This window comes from Sander vitreus, chromosome 22, assembly GCF_031162955.1.
Source record: "Sander vitreus isolate 19-12246 chromosome 22, sanVit1, whole genome shotgun sequence".
NCBI classification, from domain to species: domain Eukaryota; kingdom Metazoa; phylum Chordata; class Actinopteri; order Perciformes; family Percidae; genus Sander; species Sander vitreus.
The window spans coordinates 665,742-679,959 of NC_135876.1; the positions used below are offsets into that span (position 1 = coordinate 665,742).

The 14,218-nt window shown below is 41.6% G+C and overlaps 2 protein-coding genes and 3 non-coding genes across 6 annotated transcripts in view; 1 reads left to right on the forward strand and 4 right to left on the reverse strand.

The window, feature by feature from the left end:
- mtpap (mitochondrial poly(A) polymerase) overlaps positions 1–555 on the reverse strand; it is a 20,525-nt gene extending 19,970 nt beyond the window's left edge. The window contains exon 1 of the mRNA XM_078280297.1: positions 351–555. Within this exon, the coding sequence (XP_078136423.1) occupies positions 351–498 (148 nt within the window). The 5' untranslated portion in view covers positions 499–555. The remainder of the gene's footprint in view (positions 1–350) is intronic.
- Positions 556–911: 356 nt separating this feature from the next.
- Positions 912–8,137, forward strand: map3k8 (mitogen-activated protein kinase kinase kinase 8). 2 transcript variants are annotated; one of them, XM_078280298.1, is made up of 8 exons: positions 912–1,109; positions 1,542–1,907; positions 2,314–2,484; positions 3,110–3,371; positions 4,232–4,338; positions 5,255–5,407; positions 7,024–7,270; positions 7,361–8,137. In XM_078280298.1, exons 2-8 carry the CDS (start codon positions 1,569–1,571, stop codon positions 7,483–7,485), a joined length of 1,404 nt encoding a protein of 467 aa, XP_078136424.1. In that variant the 5' UTR covers positions 912–1,109; positions 1,542–1,568; the 3' UTR covers positions 7,486–8,137. The 2 variants fall into 2 exon arrangements, with proteins under 2 accessions (XP_078136424.1, XP_078136426.1); XM_078280300.1 differs by having other exon boundaries at positions 912–1,105.
- Positions 8,138–11,423: 3,286 nt separating this feature from the next.
- Positions 11,424–11,505, reverse strand: trnas-aga (transfer RNA serine (anticodon AGA)). Its single transcript has one exon. It is a non-coding gene; the product is annotated as a tRNA-Ser (tRNA).
- A 648-nt stretch (positions 11,506–12,153) lies between these two features.
- On the reverse strand, positions 12,154–12,225 carry trnag-ucc (transfer RNA glycine (anticodon UCC)). Its single transcript has one exon. It is a non-coding gene; the product is annotated as a tRNA-Gly (tRNA).
- Positions 12,226–13,834: 1,609 nt separating this feature from the next.
- Positions 13,835–13,916, reverse strand: trnas-aga (transfer RNA serine (anticodon AGA)). The gene has a single exon. It is a non-coding gene; the product is annotated as a tRNA-Ser (tRNA).
- Between the last annotated feature and the right edge of the window lie 302 nt (positions 13,917–14,218).

Sequence of the window (14,218 nt, forward strand, 5' to 3'; positions counted from 1 at the left end):
ACAAATTCGGCACAAATATCATCCACAAAGCAGCATGTCATTAAAATGAAATCGTATCTAAAATGACAGCTAGAATCACTTTACACACAGAAGATTTAGCTGAACTAGCTAATTGTCAAGACTCCTTGGTGGACAAACACATTGCCGATTTTTACCGAGAGCCCTAGTGGTTTCTTCAGTTTTTCGTTTTCTACTAAATAACTTACCAACTTTGATATATAGCCAAGGCTACTGAAAATATAAACATTTCTGAATGAAGTTTGGAATGACGGTCACTATACAGGAGACAGGGCTAGCAAGTAGGCTAACTTCGTTTGTTTAACAGCTTGATTTACTAACTAGTGCTTCACCTTGGGTAGCAACAACGTCTGTTCCAATATTCCTGTGAAGAAATGGATCGACCTTCTGTAGACACTTCACCAGGCTGCCCCTTCCCTTCAACCTGCACACCGCAAAGGGGGACGCCATTGTTGCTCCGAAAGAAACGGAAATGCGCATGCGTTCGGTTTTGTCTACGGCAACAGAGAGGTACCAAATCTTACGTGGCGATAAATAAAATATGTATGAAAAATACATGTAGGCCTATGGGTGATTGCTTATACTTCTACTGTGTCATTTGGTAGCTATTACAGTAACATATATAACTTAAAATTGAAATTTTGTCATTTGACTTTTTCTATGTCTAATGAACTTAACAATTCGAGTATGTTATGTATTTCTGTAACCGAGGGTTTATTATGTTGCGGGGACTCTAAACCTTACATTTCTATTAAATTATGACCTCTTTTAAACGTTGCTTTTGCAAAAAGCAGCAAAAGACATTTTCCCACAGGAAAACACCCGACAGTTCTGCGGAAGGTGATGTCCTGTGTTCATTTGAGAAAACGAGAAAGGGAAAACGAAACCTACAGAGTTGGAGAGTAAAGCGCTGGCACCTGACAAACACCACCTACGCTGGCGCTGATCGACGCCACTTCCTCTGTTTACTTCCTTCTAAACACAGTCCGACTTCTGCCAGACAGTCAGTCGGTGAGGGGCTGTTGGACGATTGAGACGCACGATGGGGAGACGACAGTCGCTTTAAACTATTGACTCGAAGAATACGGCAAGTACGTGTGCATTTCCCTATCTCATCTGACGTAAGCTGTTGAAATAATAATTTAAAAAAAATAGCAGCTAAATACTTTAGAGATTGGTTGTAACATCTACAACATCCCGAATTATTAATATATATATATATATATATATAATATATTAATATTATTATTATGAGCGTTTTATAATTGTACAATAAGGTCCAAGCTTTCCTGGGGGCTTCCCAGCTTTACTGTGAAACTCCCTTCATTTGCTTGAAAAATAGTCTTTTAAGCCCCTCCCAGTTGTGCTTCCAGCCTGCTGAATCAAAGATTCAGTGCTTAAGTGAAGTGCCATACTGAGTATCCTGCGCATCCTGTGTCATTCACTGACTGATCACTGACAGGAGCTTGTGCGAGTCTCAAACTAAACAGAGACATGTCCATAAACTGACCTCCTGATTTTAGGGTGAGCAGCACAAGTCAAGCAGCAAGATGGATTACAAATATAGTAATGGAGTAGAACTGCTGTTGGCTCACATGAATATAGAAGACATCATCAACGCTGCAGAGACTCTGTATCAGCTTGAGGAAGAGGAGGAAGGAGGCTTGTCATTCGAAGAGGAAGGTCTCTCCCAGGAGGACATGGACGAGAACGAGGAGGCAGGGGACTCGGTGGGCTTGGGGAGTCAGCAGAAGGACTACGCCGATGGGGTCAGTGGTGTTCGGTACGGGGCGGTGACAGACCTCCTGTCCTTTGTCAACCAGCTCTCCAACATGCAGCCAGCAGCCCTGCAGCACCTGACTGAGGAAACGGGTGTTCTGCTCAACAAGGTTGAGTTTTTTTGTCTTTTGACTCCAGAACAAAACTGAATGTCTTGTGCATGAAATATAGTCATGCACAAAAAAATCTTTAACTACTGTCTTTTAGGGGTGGGAATCAGCAGAGGCCTCATGATACAATATCGTAACGATACGTATGTCACGATACAATAATATTGCGAACATATTGCAATATTCTGCAATATATTTTCCCAGTTTCAAATGATGTCCCCAAAAGAAAACTGTCAACATCTGTTTTATCTAAAAAGATAAATGTCTCTGTTTGCTAATCTCGATTGTCAAGCAGACAAACTGACCAAAAATATCGTGATACTATGATGTATCGATTTTTCCCCTCACCCCTACTGTCTTTTATATTTTTATAGGATCCATTTCTTAACTGAAACTTTGTTTGCAGAAGGCCATGGCTGTGAAAAAAGGCCGCTACCAGATCAACGTGGACGTGCTCCTGTTTCCATGGAAATTGACCTACAAGGATCACGGCTCTAGCCTTGTGCCCAAGGGCTCATTTGGGAAAGTCCACTTGGCTCAGGACACCACCACTAGAAAGAGAATGGCTTGTAAACTGGTGAGTCCTGCTGAGCAGTGCCTGGCTGGAATCCAGCCCGTGCTCTTCTCGAAACTCTTACCCCAGGTGCCAAATATTTCACCTGCCAAGTACTATTTGATAACAGGTCATCTACTCCTGTGTTTGTACAATGAATGTTAATGTCAACATGACATTTGGTATGTTTGCCCTTGAATTAAAAGAGGAACAGTGCTCTTAAAAGCAGAACCAGGTTTTGTGTAACAAACTTACAAAATGGGCCAAGATTAAAGTAAGAATGGACATTGAACAGCTTTCCACGGCTTCTCTGGATGTTTGTGACGAAGTTAAATATATAATACATTTGAAATACTGCATGTTGCGCGTGGCACACTTTTCACACATTCTGTCCTTTCCTTATCTATCTGAAAATAACCCCCCCTCATTAGATAAATAGTTGTTTGTTAACTCTTTCCTACATGGGAACAATTAAGGAAAGAGTCATTTCCTATTAGTCTGATGTTGTCATCAGAATGCTATGTTGACACAGTGTATTGTACGCACTGTTAAATACACAGAGAAGGCTTACTGGCACCAGTTTGTGTTTGGTATCTGAGTTACAAGAGATTTCCTTGTGATAATGCATATCTTATCATCATCCTCACAGATCGCTATGGAGCACTTTAAAGCAGCCGATGTGGAGTTCCAGGCCCGGTTCCGCCACGAGAACATCGCTGAGCTTTACGGCGCCGTGCTCTGGGACCAGAGCGTTCACCTGTTCATGGAGGCCGGAGAGGGCGGCTCGGTCCTGGAGAAGCTGGACAGCTGTGGGCCCATGAGGGAGTTTGAGATCATCTGGGTGACCCAGCAAGTCCTGCGGGGCTTGGAGTACCTGCACTCACACAACGTCATCCACCACGACATCAAACGTAAGAGCAAAACGCAACTTGGCAGTTGTTGATGGATGTACTGCATTGTAGTAAGACTGACACATGGTTCAGGAATTATGTAATGTCACTTTTTACCCTCTTTGCGTCAACGTCAAGCCACAGACGGATACAGTTTTTGTAAAATAATTATAGAGTCTTAAGTGGCGAGCAGGAAGAGGTGCATCAGTCCAAACTGACACAAACCAAACAGACCAGAGAGATCTATTGACAGAGTATTATACAAGTTGTCTTCTTTGTAGCTTTGACGAACTTGTTTTAAGGAAGTCACACTGCCTGGTAACTATTGGATAACACATGCCAGCTTCAGTAGGTGGGGCTCAGCTGAGGTTTGATGCGAGGTAGTTTCCCATTGGTTGAATCACAGCACCGCTGCAGGGATCAAAGCTTTCTCCAGAGGCTGTTTGGTGTCAGGAACTTCCAGTCTGCTTCTCATGCTCTCTCAGGGTTAAATGTAGGGTCCAAAGAAGCAAGTGATTTACGACAATGGCCTGCTTGGCCCTCTGAGATGTTGCTGTGGTACTTAGTGTTTCCTGCCTGCGATCAAAATATGTAATTATACCGCCTGAGGTTTTTAAGCGCAATGATGTTGTTCCTCAAATTATCTTTTAAATCCATTGGCTTAAAGCACGTGACTTGCTTGTCTTCTTCTTGGGAGGTTTTAGTGGCCTTTTTTCCAGTTGAAATCAATGCAAACTCAAGCCAGTTCAGTATGCTGAGAAGTCACTAATTATTATCTCAAATGCCAACCTGCACAGCAAAGCATAAACACTGAAAATGCTGTACACAGCAGCCTCTCTGACAGACAGTGCCATAACTATTGTTTTCTCTGTTTTCTTTAGCCAGTAATATTGTCCTGATGTCAGACAAGGCAGTGTTGGTGGACTTTGGCCTGACGGTGCAGATGACAGAGGATATATACATTCCCAGCGACTTTAGAGGAACAGAGGTAAGAAAATAAGCCAGAGATCTGATCTGAGTCTTACAGGCTGCAACTGTAAGCCCATAATGCATGCATAAAGCCAACATGTCTTTTGTAATTGCTTGGTCTAATGATGACTTGTTTTCCTATCTCTTATCTAGAGTGTGTGTTTTTACTAGAAAGGAGAGCACTCTTCTTGACTCATGACTCAGGCTAGACCTCCCCAGGGATTTAAAGAAATTAGTTTTAGGACTTGTCAGCACTTCCCTTTTCCCAAATGATTGGAAGTCACTGATTGGCAAGAGCTGTTATAGAGCAGTCAGTGCACTCATTGACCTCACTGATGTTAATAGTGTGCTTATGCTTAGGGTTCTCAGAACAGATGTAATCAGTACTTTGGACATTTTAGGATTAATCCAAGACATTTCTCACGTGCCTTTTCTCCCATAATGTATCGGCCTAGCTTTTCCATAGACTTGTTTGTGTGTCTGTATTTGCACATGCACCCTTGACCTCTCATGACTTGGCTTGTGGAAAGTCCCAGGGCAGACACCCAGCAGTAATAATAAGAGACAGAGCTAGCAAATACACTGGGCTGCTCAGGCCTACATTAACATTGAAGAGCAAGCTGGAATTTCCAGCAGAGAAAGAGATGAACTCTGGTATTGTGTTTACTTTTCACACTCCAAAGGCCAACATGCTTTTGCACTGCTCTTACCTTGACACACACACACACACACACACACACACACACACACACACACACGGCGTGGGTCTAAAGGTTATCTTGTTTGTTGAAACAGAAAAACCCTTTTACTGTGAATGTGTTTATCCTGTATGTTGTTTAAGACTGATACATGTATTTCAATGGGAAACAAAAAAAGAGGAACTACTTTCACAATGCAATTTCTAATGCATGTTATGTTACCCTTCTTTCATTTAGATGTATATGAGTCCAGAGGTGGTTCTGTGTCGAGGACATAACACCAAAACAGACATCTACAGCCTGGGCACTACCATCATTCACATGCAGACTGGAAGCCCTCCATGGGTCCAGAGATACCCACGCACTGCATACCCTTCCTACCTCTACATTGTAAGAACTGTACATTTTTTATGAGCCACGCCAGATTGAAATAACTCTCACTATTGGAATGATTGCAAAGACATTGCAAGACATGCATGATTCCCAGAGAATGAGGTCTACTGACTTTAGTGATCGCCTGACCTTTCTTCTAGTGCCACTAATTTGCATGGTTGATATTTTTAGTTTTATATTGTTTCACCAACGATTGGATATGTATATATCTCTGAAGACGTATTCAAGAATACAAGGACTGAACAAATAGTTCAGTCCTTGTAGAAATACTATTTGCGGCAAAGCCCTTATCATTTTTTGCCATCTTTTTTTCTGAGACCACCCTCTGGAAAATTATTACTTTTATTTCACCTCAACTGCTAAATATCAAAAGCATGTTTGGGCCCTAAGCGTTTATCCATCAGACAGTTTGGTTTTCTTTGCAATTAGCATCACACCTGCACAGAGTTAGTAGCATATATTACACTTGCGAGATAGACAGTATCTTGTATCTTGCTGCATTTAAAAAAGTGACACTTTTCCATGACCTTGTTCAGGTCTTCCACAGCCTAGATTAGCATGCGATAAAGGCTCAACGTGACTGATTGCAGTTTTTGACCTATAGTATGGCTCAGTTAGTCAGTCACTACTTCTTTTAAAAGGTTTTCCATTACATGGGTTCTTTGCTTTCAAGAAGTCATGTTACATGATTATCAGCTCTTTTGATTTACTCACTTCCTTGTGAAACTGCTGTCATGGAGAAGTAATGTTACGTGGTTTAAGTCGCTTCTACAGGCTGAGCTTTGCTGCTTCTCCTTGTTCCTTTTTACTACAACCAAACTTGTTTTACAAGCTACTACTCACAATGACAAGAAAACTGGGTCACAGCTGCTGAAGGAGCTGCTGGATATATATATATATATATATATATGATCCGATTAGCTATTATTATTATTTGTAAGTAAAGCTAAAGTCCAATACTCACTGTGTATCAGATAAAACATGTCATGGAGCATTATAACATGAGACACCATCAAAACTACTCTATATTCTAATGCAAGGATGAGAACATAGATATGAGTGTTTTTCTTTTAATAAGCATGGAACATAGAACAGCCAAACACAGAACATTTATCACAAAAGCTAAAGTTATAATAATAGAAAACAATTCCAATAAAAAATATCAGTACTTTCTGTAAAGTGTAATGTCTGATCTGCCTCAGTTCAACAGCAGCATCTACATACTACACCTTCTACCATCATGTTCAATAAAGGAATACAAAATAAATGAAAAAGCCATTGAAAATAGGACATTTCTGTAAACAACCTGTGATATGCAACATTATTCCAGCATTTATATATATATATATATATATATATATATATATATATATATATATATATATATATTCACCAATCATTTGATTAAATATTGCACATTCGATTTATCGCGGTCTTCACAATTAGCTTATCGCATTCTTTTAAATCGTGATTCACCGTTCAGCCCTAATATATACATATGTTGTTTTGTTTGTTAGTTATTTGGAAGGATTGACTGTCTTTGTAATTTAGTATTTTTTTCTCTCATACTGCAGTTTTCTCATGCAATTTTTGCCTTATCTCTCTCCCAACAGATCCATAAGCAAGCCCCCCCTCTTGAGGACATAGCTGAGGACTGCAGCCCGGCCATGCGCTCCTTCCTGGAAAGAGCCCTGGAGAAGAACCCTGCCCTGCGGAGCTCGGCGTCCGAGCTGTTGAAGGACGAGGCCATCAACCCGCCTAGGGAGGATCAGCCACGCTGCTGGAGCCTTGACTCAGCCCTGGAGGAGGCCACACACACAATGTTACGGCAGCAGAGCCAGCACCATGACACCACACAGGGTAAGCACATTCTGAAGTCAATTTGGTTCCAGTAATTAATGACAAGATACTTGCCCTATTCAGACATGTATGCCTTTCTTTTTTCTGCAGATTCTTCTCTGTACTCTGAGGACTCTGGCCACATGAGGAGGAAGGGCTCCTTGTATATTGACCTAGGGGCCTTGTCAGGTTACTGTAAACTGGTGACAGGGCCCCCCACTTCAGAATATGGCTAGCACCGGACCACAGCTCACCATTTATGTGGCTGAATTTTAGTCAAAGCCAACTGATATTTTATTTTTTAGCCTTTTTTAAACATATGGCTTTCACGTTGGAGCACTGAGGAATACTTCAGACAGGTGGACAGCTGCAGGCGACATGGCTCATTGACGAACTGCAATTGTTTACAAGACTTCAAGATGACTTGAAATGAATGGAATTAGCTCAACTTTGTTGCTGAAATGGGCTGATGTGACTCAACAACACTGCAGGACAGTGGTTGGAAGAGATTGGTATTGTGTATCATTATGCATTAACTGCCAGCTATTGGTTACATTTCCCAGAGCTCCCTACGTTATGCTAGTACATGCTATATTTCAGTGTGGTAGTTAACACAGTAATCAAATGAATGCTATTTTTTTTAGTGAAACTATGTCTAATAAGTCTTAAAAAAGAATTTATGGATCACCAAAAAATATGTAAGCTATCTTTTAAAGTATGTGTGCATGCAAACATGTATATGTAGTTCTTTATGGACTGTGGGTAAATTCCTGTGGAATATTAATACATCACAATGCTATGCAAATGACACTTCTGTGGAATGCATGTGATATCTAATTGAAAATGTGTCATTATGCAATATGCAATAAAATGAAAATGTCTGTGATATTTCAGTTCTACTTTGGGTAGTGATTTAAACAGATTATTCACTTTAGATTTGTAACTTCACAACTAAGAAAGATTCCTGTGAAATTACAACATTCACTGTCAGAATATTTCACATTAGTCTTGATAACCTCTACTTTCTTTTTCTAACATAATGTCCTTACTATTAGACTTATGTGTTGGCAGCACTGACATAAGGTATGTATATCTCTAAGCAACAAGGGGTTTTTGATTTGGTATTGTATACAGTCTTGATCACTGATGAGTGTTAATGGAAAGGACAGAATGAGGTCTGTTCTTGAGGGAACATGGTTCTATGGTAACATGAGAGTAGGCAGGGGACACTTGAATTCCCCTCTCTCTCTCTCTCTCTCTCTCTCTTGCTCTCTTTCTCTTTACTATAAAAGTAATTTAAGAGATGAGATCCAGCCTACTGGAAAGTGCAGCCTCTGCACTTAATGCAGCCACGTAGACTGGGACTGAAATTCTCATGATACAGCCATATCATCTTTTTTTTAAAGATTTATTTATTTATTAGGACAATTTAATCAAGCCAAATGCCGACTACACAAATCATACATGAAGATAAGCTAGCTAATGCCATGCTAACTGAATGCTAACAAAGAGTTGGTTAATAATGCAGAATTAATCCACCGTTATCTAGCAAAATGAAACATAACATTAGTCTACCTTTGTGTCTGATTGTAAACTATATACTACATTTTGTGTTTTGAATTTTATTCACTGTGTAGTGTTTTCCTGTCAGCTCAGCAGTTCTTTTTGACACATTTTGATAGTAAACAGCCAGCGAATGTCACTCTCACCCTTATCCTCCAAAAAATGGCCAACTTGCTGTTGATGATGACATATTCCCATTCCCTTTGGCTGAGGCTGATGGGATTATCATTCATTTTGCAGGCATTTGGTCATCGCACAATAAAGCCAGGAAGCTCTGTGAGTGAGTGAGGTAGTCCGTCCGGATGTCTGTCTTACGAATGCGGTAACCCGCATGCGCGACAGATGTCACACGCAGCACACTGTGCGTGAAAGACGTCACATGCAGCACGCTGTTGTACAGCCACTGAAGTTAAAAGAAGATTAAAGCAGGTCATGGGCAGCTTGCTGGCTGCATACAGTCGTCTTGCTCAGCTTACTTTTGGAGCCAGTGCTAGCTACTTTAATTGGAAAAGAGTTGGCAACACTGAAAGAGAGACAGGAGAGAGATGTTACATTGTAGCAAACTCAAACATCAACTGATTGGGTAATTTTTGCAATGAGCACTTTTGTTCCAGGAAAAAAGGCCGGGTCCCAAATAGCTAGCTTTTAGCAAATAATGTGTATACTCTGGATGATACTGGATGATGCAAATATGTCAGGTGTATTGCTCAGGACCCAAGGAAGCGCAGTGTCGAGTGTGAAGTTGTTTGGAAGAGCGGTTCTCGAGAAAGCTGCAAGCAATAAATACAGGAGGCCAAGCAATTGGCCCGTTCTGAACAGGCATGTTTTCAATGGGCACCCCACTAGTATACTAAATATTGGACAAATTGGCAATCCCTCCAACAGCTGCAGGGGCATTTCAGTCTAAACTACAAATGTCAACCTTGTAGTGGCACTAGAAGAAAAATCAGGGGGTCACCAAAGTCATACACTGGAGACCATGTACTAAATGTCATGGCGATCCATCCAATAGTTGTTGAGATATTATCCAGACCAAAGTGGTGGACCGACCAACTGACATTAACTGGGGTCATTATTTATACTATTGTATTCTAAATATAAATTACTTTTTACGACTACATTTACTTGACAACTATAGTTACAAGTTACTTTGCTCATTTTGCAAAAAAAATTGAATGCACCATTATACTTTTAATTGTGTAGCTTTAAGGACATGAAGTAATCATGAGTAGTTTTCCATTGTTCCATTACTAATTTTACCTAAGTAAAGAATCAGAATACTTCATTTTTTATTATTGTTTAGTTGTGACAAGACATTTGAAGTCCAAGATGGTGATAGCTAGTGAATACGTTTTACCCAACATGAAGCAAAACTGTACAACTGGTAATGTTCCTGCAACATATTCTACAGTATGTCATCAAGAAAGAGCAACAAAATGGTGAAATCCCAAACTAACATTTCATTGGAAACTGATTAATGTGGGCTTTCCTGGATTTCCCAGCTAGCAGCTATATCACAGATGAGGGTTGAATCAAGTTTTCATGAAGCCCTCTACTACGTTACTTTTAATTGTTCTTGTTTAGTCATGGGCCGTATCTACTACTGATTTTGCATCAGGGAAACCCAAGTGATTAAAATGTGTGATGTGTTTTTCTCCTATCTGTGGCTCAGGCCTACTCTTCCTCTTTCTAAAAGCGTCACACGTGAGTGGGCGTCAAGCTCTGCTGTGGAGGGGCTTGCCTCAGAGTCTGATCTGAAAGCGGCAGTGTTTACAGTGACAGTCAACGGTTTCCCAATGAATGGGAAAGACAAATACTACCATCTACTGGTAAAAAAAGATACAACTCGCTGAATGAACTCACCACTGTGATGCTGCTGAACAGATAAAAAACAGGCATATTGTAATCAGGGGCTGAGTCCTGTTACAGGGTTGTAGGAATCTATATCTTTGGCTCTCCTATTTTATTTTGACCTTCTGTGAACTACTGACTCTTCTCTGATTTCAGCTATGGTGATTAAGTAGTTAACATAACTCTCCTCCATGCAGTTGACGTACATTTGAATTCTGGCCACTACAGGTTTTTGAATGCTCATAACATGATATAGCTTCATTTTAGGGAAAATGATCGGCATCGGTATCGGGACTGAAAACGTTGGATCGGTGCATCCCTAGCAAGCGGTTCCTATTAAGTGGCTACAAAAAAGTTTAATCCAAAACAACTTTTGGAAAAAAGCAACCCGACGTCAACCTGCTGTGGACAATGGTGTAACATTAACCACCTATCAGACTCGTCAGTCGCGTTGTGCGAGTCCCATAACATTAACAAAAAACATGCACTGAAATGCCCAGGATTTTGTGTAACAACGTCCTGCAATAACAAGGCACGCTGCTTCATCGCCTTTTATTTTCTCTCTTTTTTCCCCCCACCGCTGCCTCTGCAGCTTTGAATACTCACTGTTAAAAACCACCTAAGCTCAAGAAATGGTATTCAGTAACAGACAATTGCATATTTAACTAGATGTTGGCTAGAAGATGGTGCTACTTTTGAACCCTGAGCTACTTGTATTGATCAAGTTTTAACAATTTAGCAGACACAACTTAAAACCAACCGTTGTCGGCAGGATTCAAACCTGCGCGGGGAGACCCCAATGGATTTCTAGTCCATCGCCTTAACCACTCGGCCACGACAACTCGTGCGACTAGACCTTTCGCAATAAGCACATCTCTGACTACACACAGAATGTGCATGATGAGTTACGTGAGGCGCCGGGAGAGAAGCAGCCGATCACACAATTCTGGACGAGTATTTACGCCACCGACCTCCCGTACCTCACCACCTCGGGGACAGCACTCTTCGTCACCAGACCCCTTCACCAAGCCCCGGGAGGAGCCTATGCAACTGGGTCGTGCTCGGCTTACCCCTTCTGAGCGGTTGCATCGCCTCCAGGCTGGTGAGTGTTTGTACTGCAGGGACGCTTCCCACTTTCTGGCCAAATGTCCTAAGAAACCAAAAGACCAAAAAGATCCTCATGCCGCCGGCTATGAGTATACACACAACCTTCCATGTCTAAAAACCACCTGAGCTCTAGAAATGGTATTCAGTACAGCCCGACTGGTGAGTGAAGCAAATTGACCAGACAATTGCATATTTAACTAGATGTTGGCTAGAAGATGGTGCTACTTTTGAACCCTGAGCTACTTGTATTGATCAAGTTTTAACAATTTAGCAGACACAACTTAAAAAAACAGGATTCGAACCTGCGCGGGGAGACCCCAATGGATTTCTAGATCTGACCAAATTAGTTGGTCTACAGCAAACATTCCTCAGAAGAAAGGATTTGCGATGGCCGGGAATCGAACCCGGGTCAACTGCTTGGAAGGCAGCTATGCTCACCACTATACCACCATCGCTGTACAAACAAGAACATTCCACTGTAGACTCAGCAGTTTATCTGACAAAGTGACAGGGAAGAAGGGGTTGGGGGAAAAAGGAGGAGTGGAGGAGAGGAAGAGGGAGGTGCATCAAAAACCCTGCTTGCCTTTGACATTCAGTATTACAGTATTCACTATTTTTCTTCTACTTCTACATTTTATTTATTTAAATTTATTTTAAGAAGTTTGATTGCATTCTATTTTCGATTTGAATGCACAATTGTTTTTTAAATAACAAATAAATAAGAATGCAATACATTACATCCATGTTATTTTGTCTTAGTTAGGAAAGTCTGGTGCCTTTAGTCTCTTCCACATGGTGGAAGGAAAGTATAAGGTGGAAGGTATACAATTTATTATTAATTCAACAACGGTACCGGATCGGTATCGGGTATCGACAGATTCACAAAGCCCAGGCATCGGTATCGGGACTGAAAAAGTTGGATCGGTGCATCCCTAGCAAGCGGTTCCAATTAAGTGGCTACATGTGTCCACGACAATGCTTGGAACATCGTAGCTGCGCGATGGTTTCAAGTCTGCAGCTGTCTGCAGAACACAGAAAGTGTGTCCGAGGGTCCTGGACAGATGATCTGGGACTCCTTTGCCTGCTTGTTGGTTAATAGTTAATGATCGGTTAACGAGGGTCGGCTATTGGTCAGAAAAAAAAACGTAATTAGCATCCCTAGTAGTTTGGACAGAATGCATATCATTCCACTGCATTGTAAGCAGGATTCAAAATTGACTTTTTCGTCCAGCAGCCAAATGGCTAGTGAATGTTAAAATGTTACCAGCCACTCATTACCATTGTTTTTTTCGGCTGGTGAGTAGGGCTAGATCCCAATATTCAAATATTAATTTGATGGGTAGGTATCTACCTAATTTATGCATCGCTAATTTATGCAGCGCTATGTCGTCCATCTCAGCCAAGAACTGAGAAATGCTGAGTTACAAGCAAGCAGTCTGATGTTTGTAGACGTCTGAATGGTTATACTGTAGCAGCCTGGTGTTGTTTTCAGGCGATTTGATAAAGAGAAACATAGTACGGCCGTACATAATGCCAATACAGTGAGACACCGGCTGACTGAGCATTCATTCACACACCCACTGAGTCTGTCGTCGCCCGTCACTCAGTCTGGTAAAAACGCAGGTCTTTCCGTTTGTTTTGAATGCCTGCGGCAAAAAGTTTAGTCCAAATCAACTTTTGGAAAAAAGCAACCCGACGTCAACCTGCTGTGGACAATGGTGTAACATTAACCACCTATCAGACTCGTCAGTCGCGTTGTGCGAGTCCCATAACATTAACAAAAAACATGCACTGAAATGCCCAGGATTTTGTGTAACAACGTCCTGCAATAACAAGGCACGCTGCTTCATCGCCTTTTATTTTCTCTCTTTTTTTCCCCCACCGCTGCCTCTGCAGCTTTGAATACTCACTGTTAAAAACCACCTAAGCTCAAGAAATGGTATTCAGTAACAGACAATTGCATATTTAACTAGATGTTGGCTAGAAGATGGTGCTACTTTTGAACCCTGAGCTACTTGTATTGATCAAGTTTTAACAATTTAGCAGACACAACTTAAAACCAACCGTTGTCGGCAGGATTCGAACCTGCGCGGGGAGACCCCAATGGATTTCTAGTCCATCGCCTTAACCACTCGGCCACGACAACTCGTGCGACTAGACCTTTCGCAATAAGCACATCTCTGACTACACACAGAATGTGCATGATAGGTTACGTGAGAGGCGCCGGGAGAGAAGCAGCCGATCACACAATTCTGGACGAGTATTTACCTCACCACCTCGGGGACAGCACTCTTCGTCACCAGACCCCTTCACCAAGCCCCGGGAGGAGCCTATGCAACTGGGTCGTGCTCGGCTTACCCCTTCTGAGCGGTTGCATCGCCTCCAGGCTGGTGAGTGTTTGTACTGCGGGGACGCTTCCCACTTTCTGGCCAAATGTCCTAAGAAACC

Excerpts from the sequence above, each read along its gene's own strand:
- map3k8 (XM_078280298.1), top strand. The coding sequence starts at position 1,569 with ATGGATTACAAATATAGTAATGGAGTAGAACTGCTGTTGGCTCACATG. Across the intron at positions 4,339-5,254 it reads GCGACTTTAGAGGAACAGAG|ATGTATATGAGTCCAGAGGT; the intron begins GTAAGAAAATAA and ends TCTTTCATTTAG. Across the intron at positions 5,408-7,023 it reads ACCCTTCCTACCTCTACATT|ATCCATAAGCAAGCCCCCCC; the intron begins GTAAGAACTGTA and ends CTCTCCCAACAG.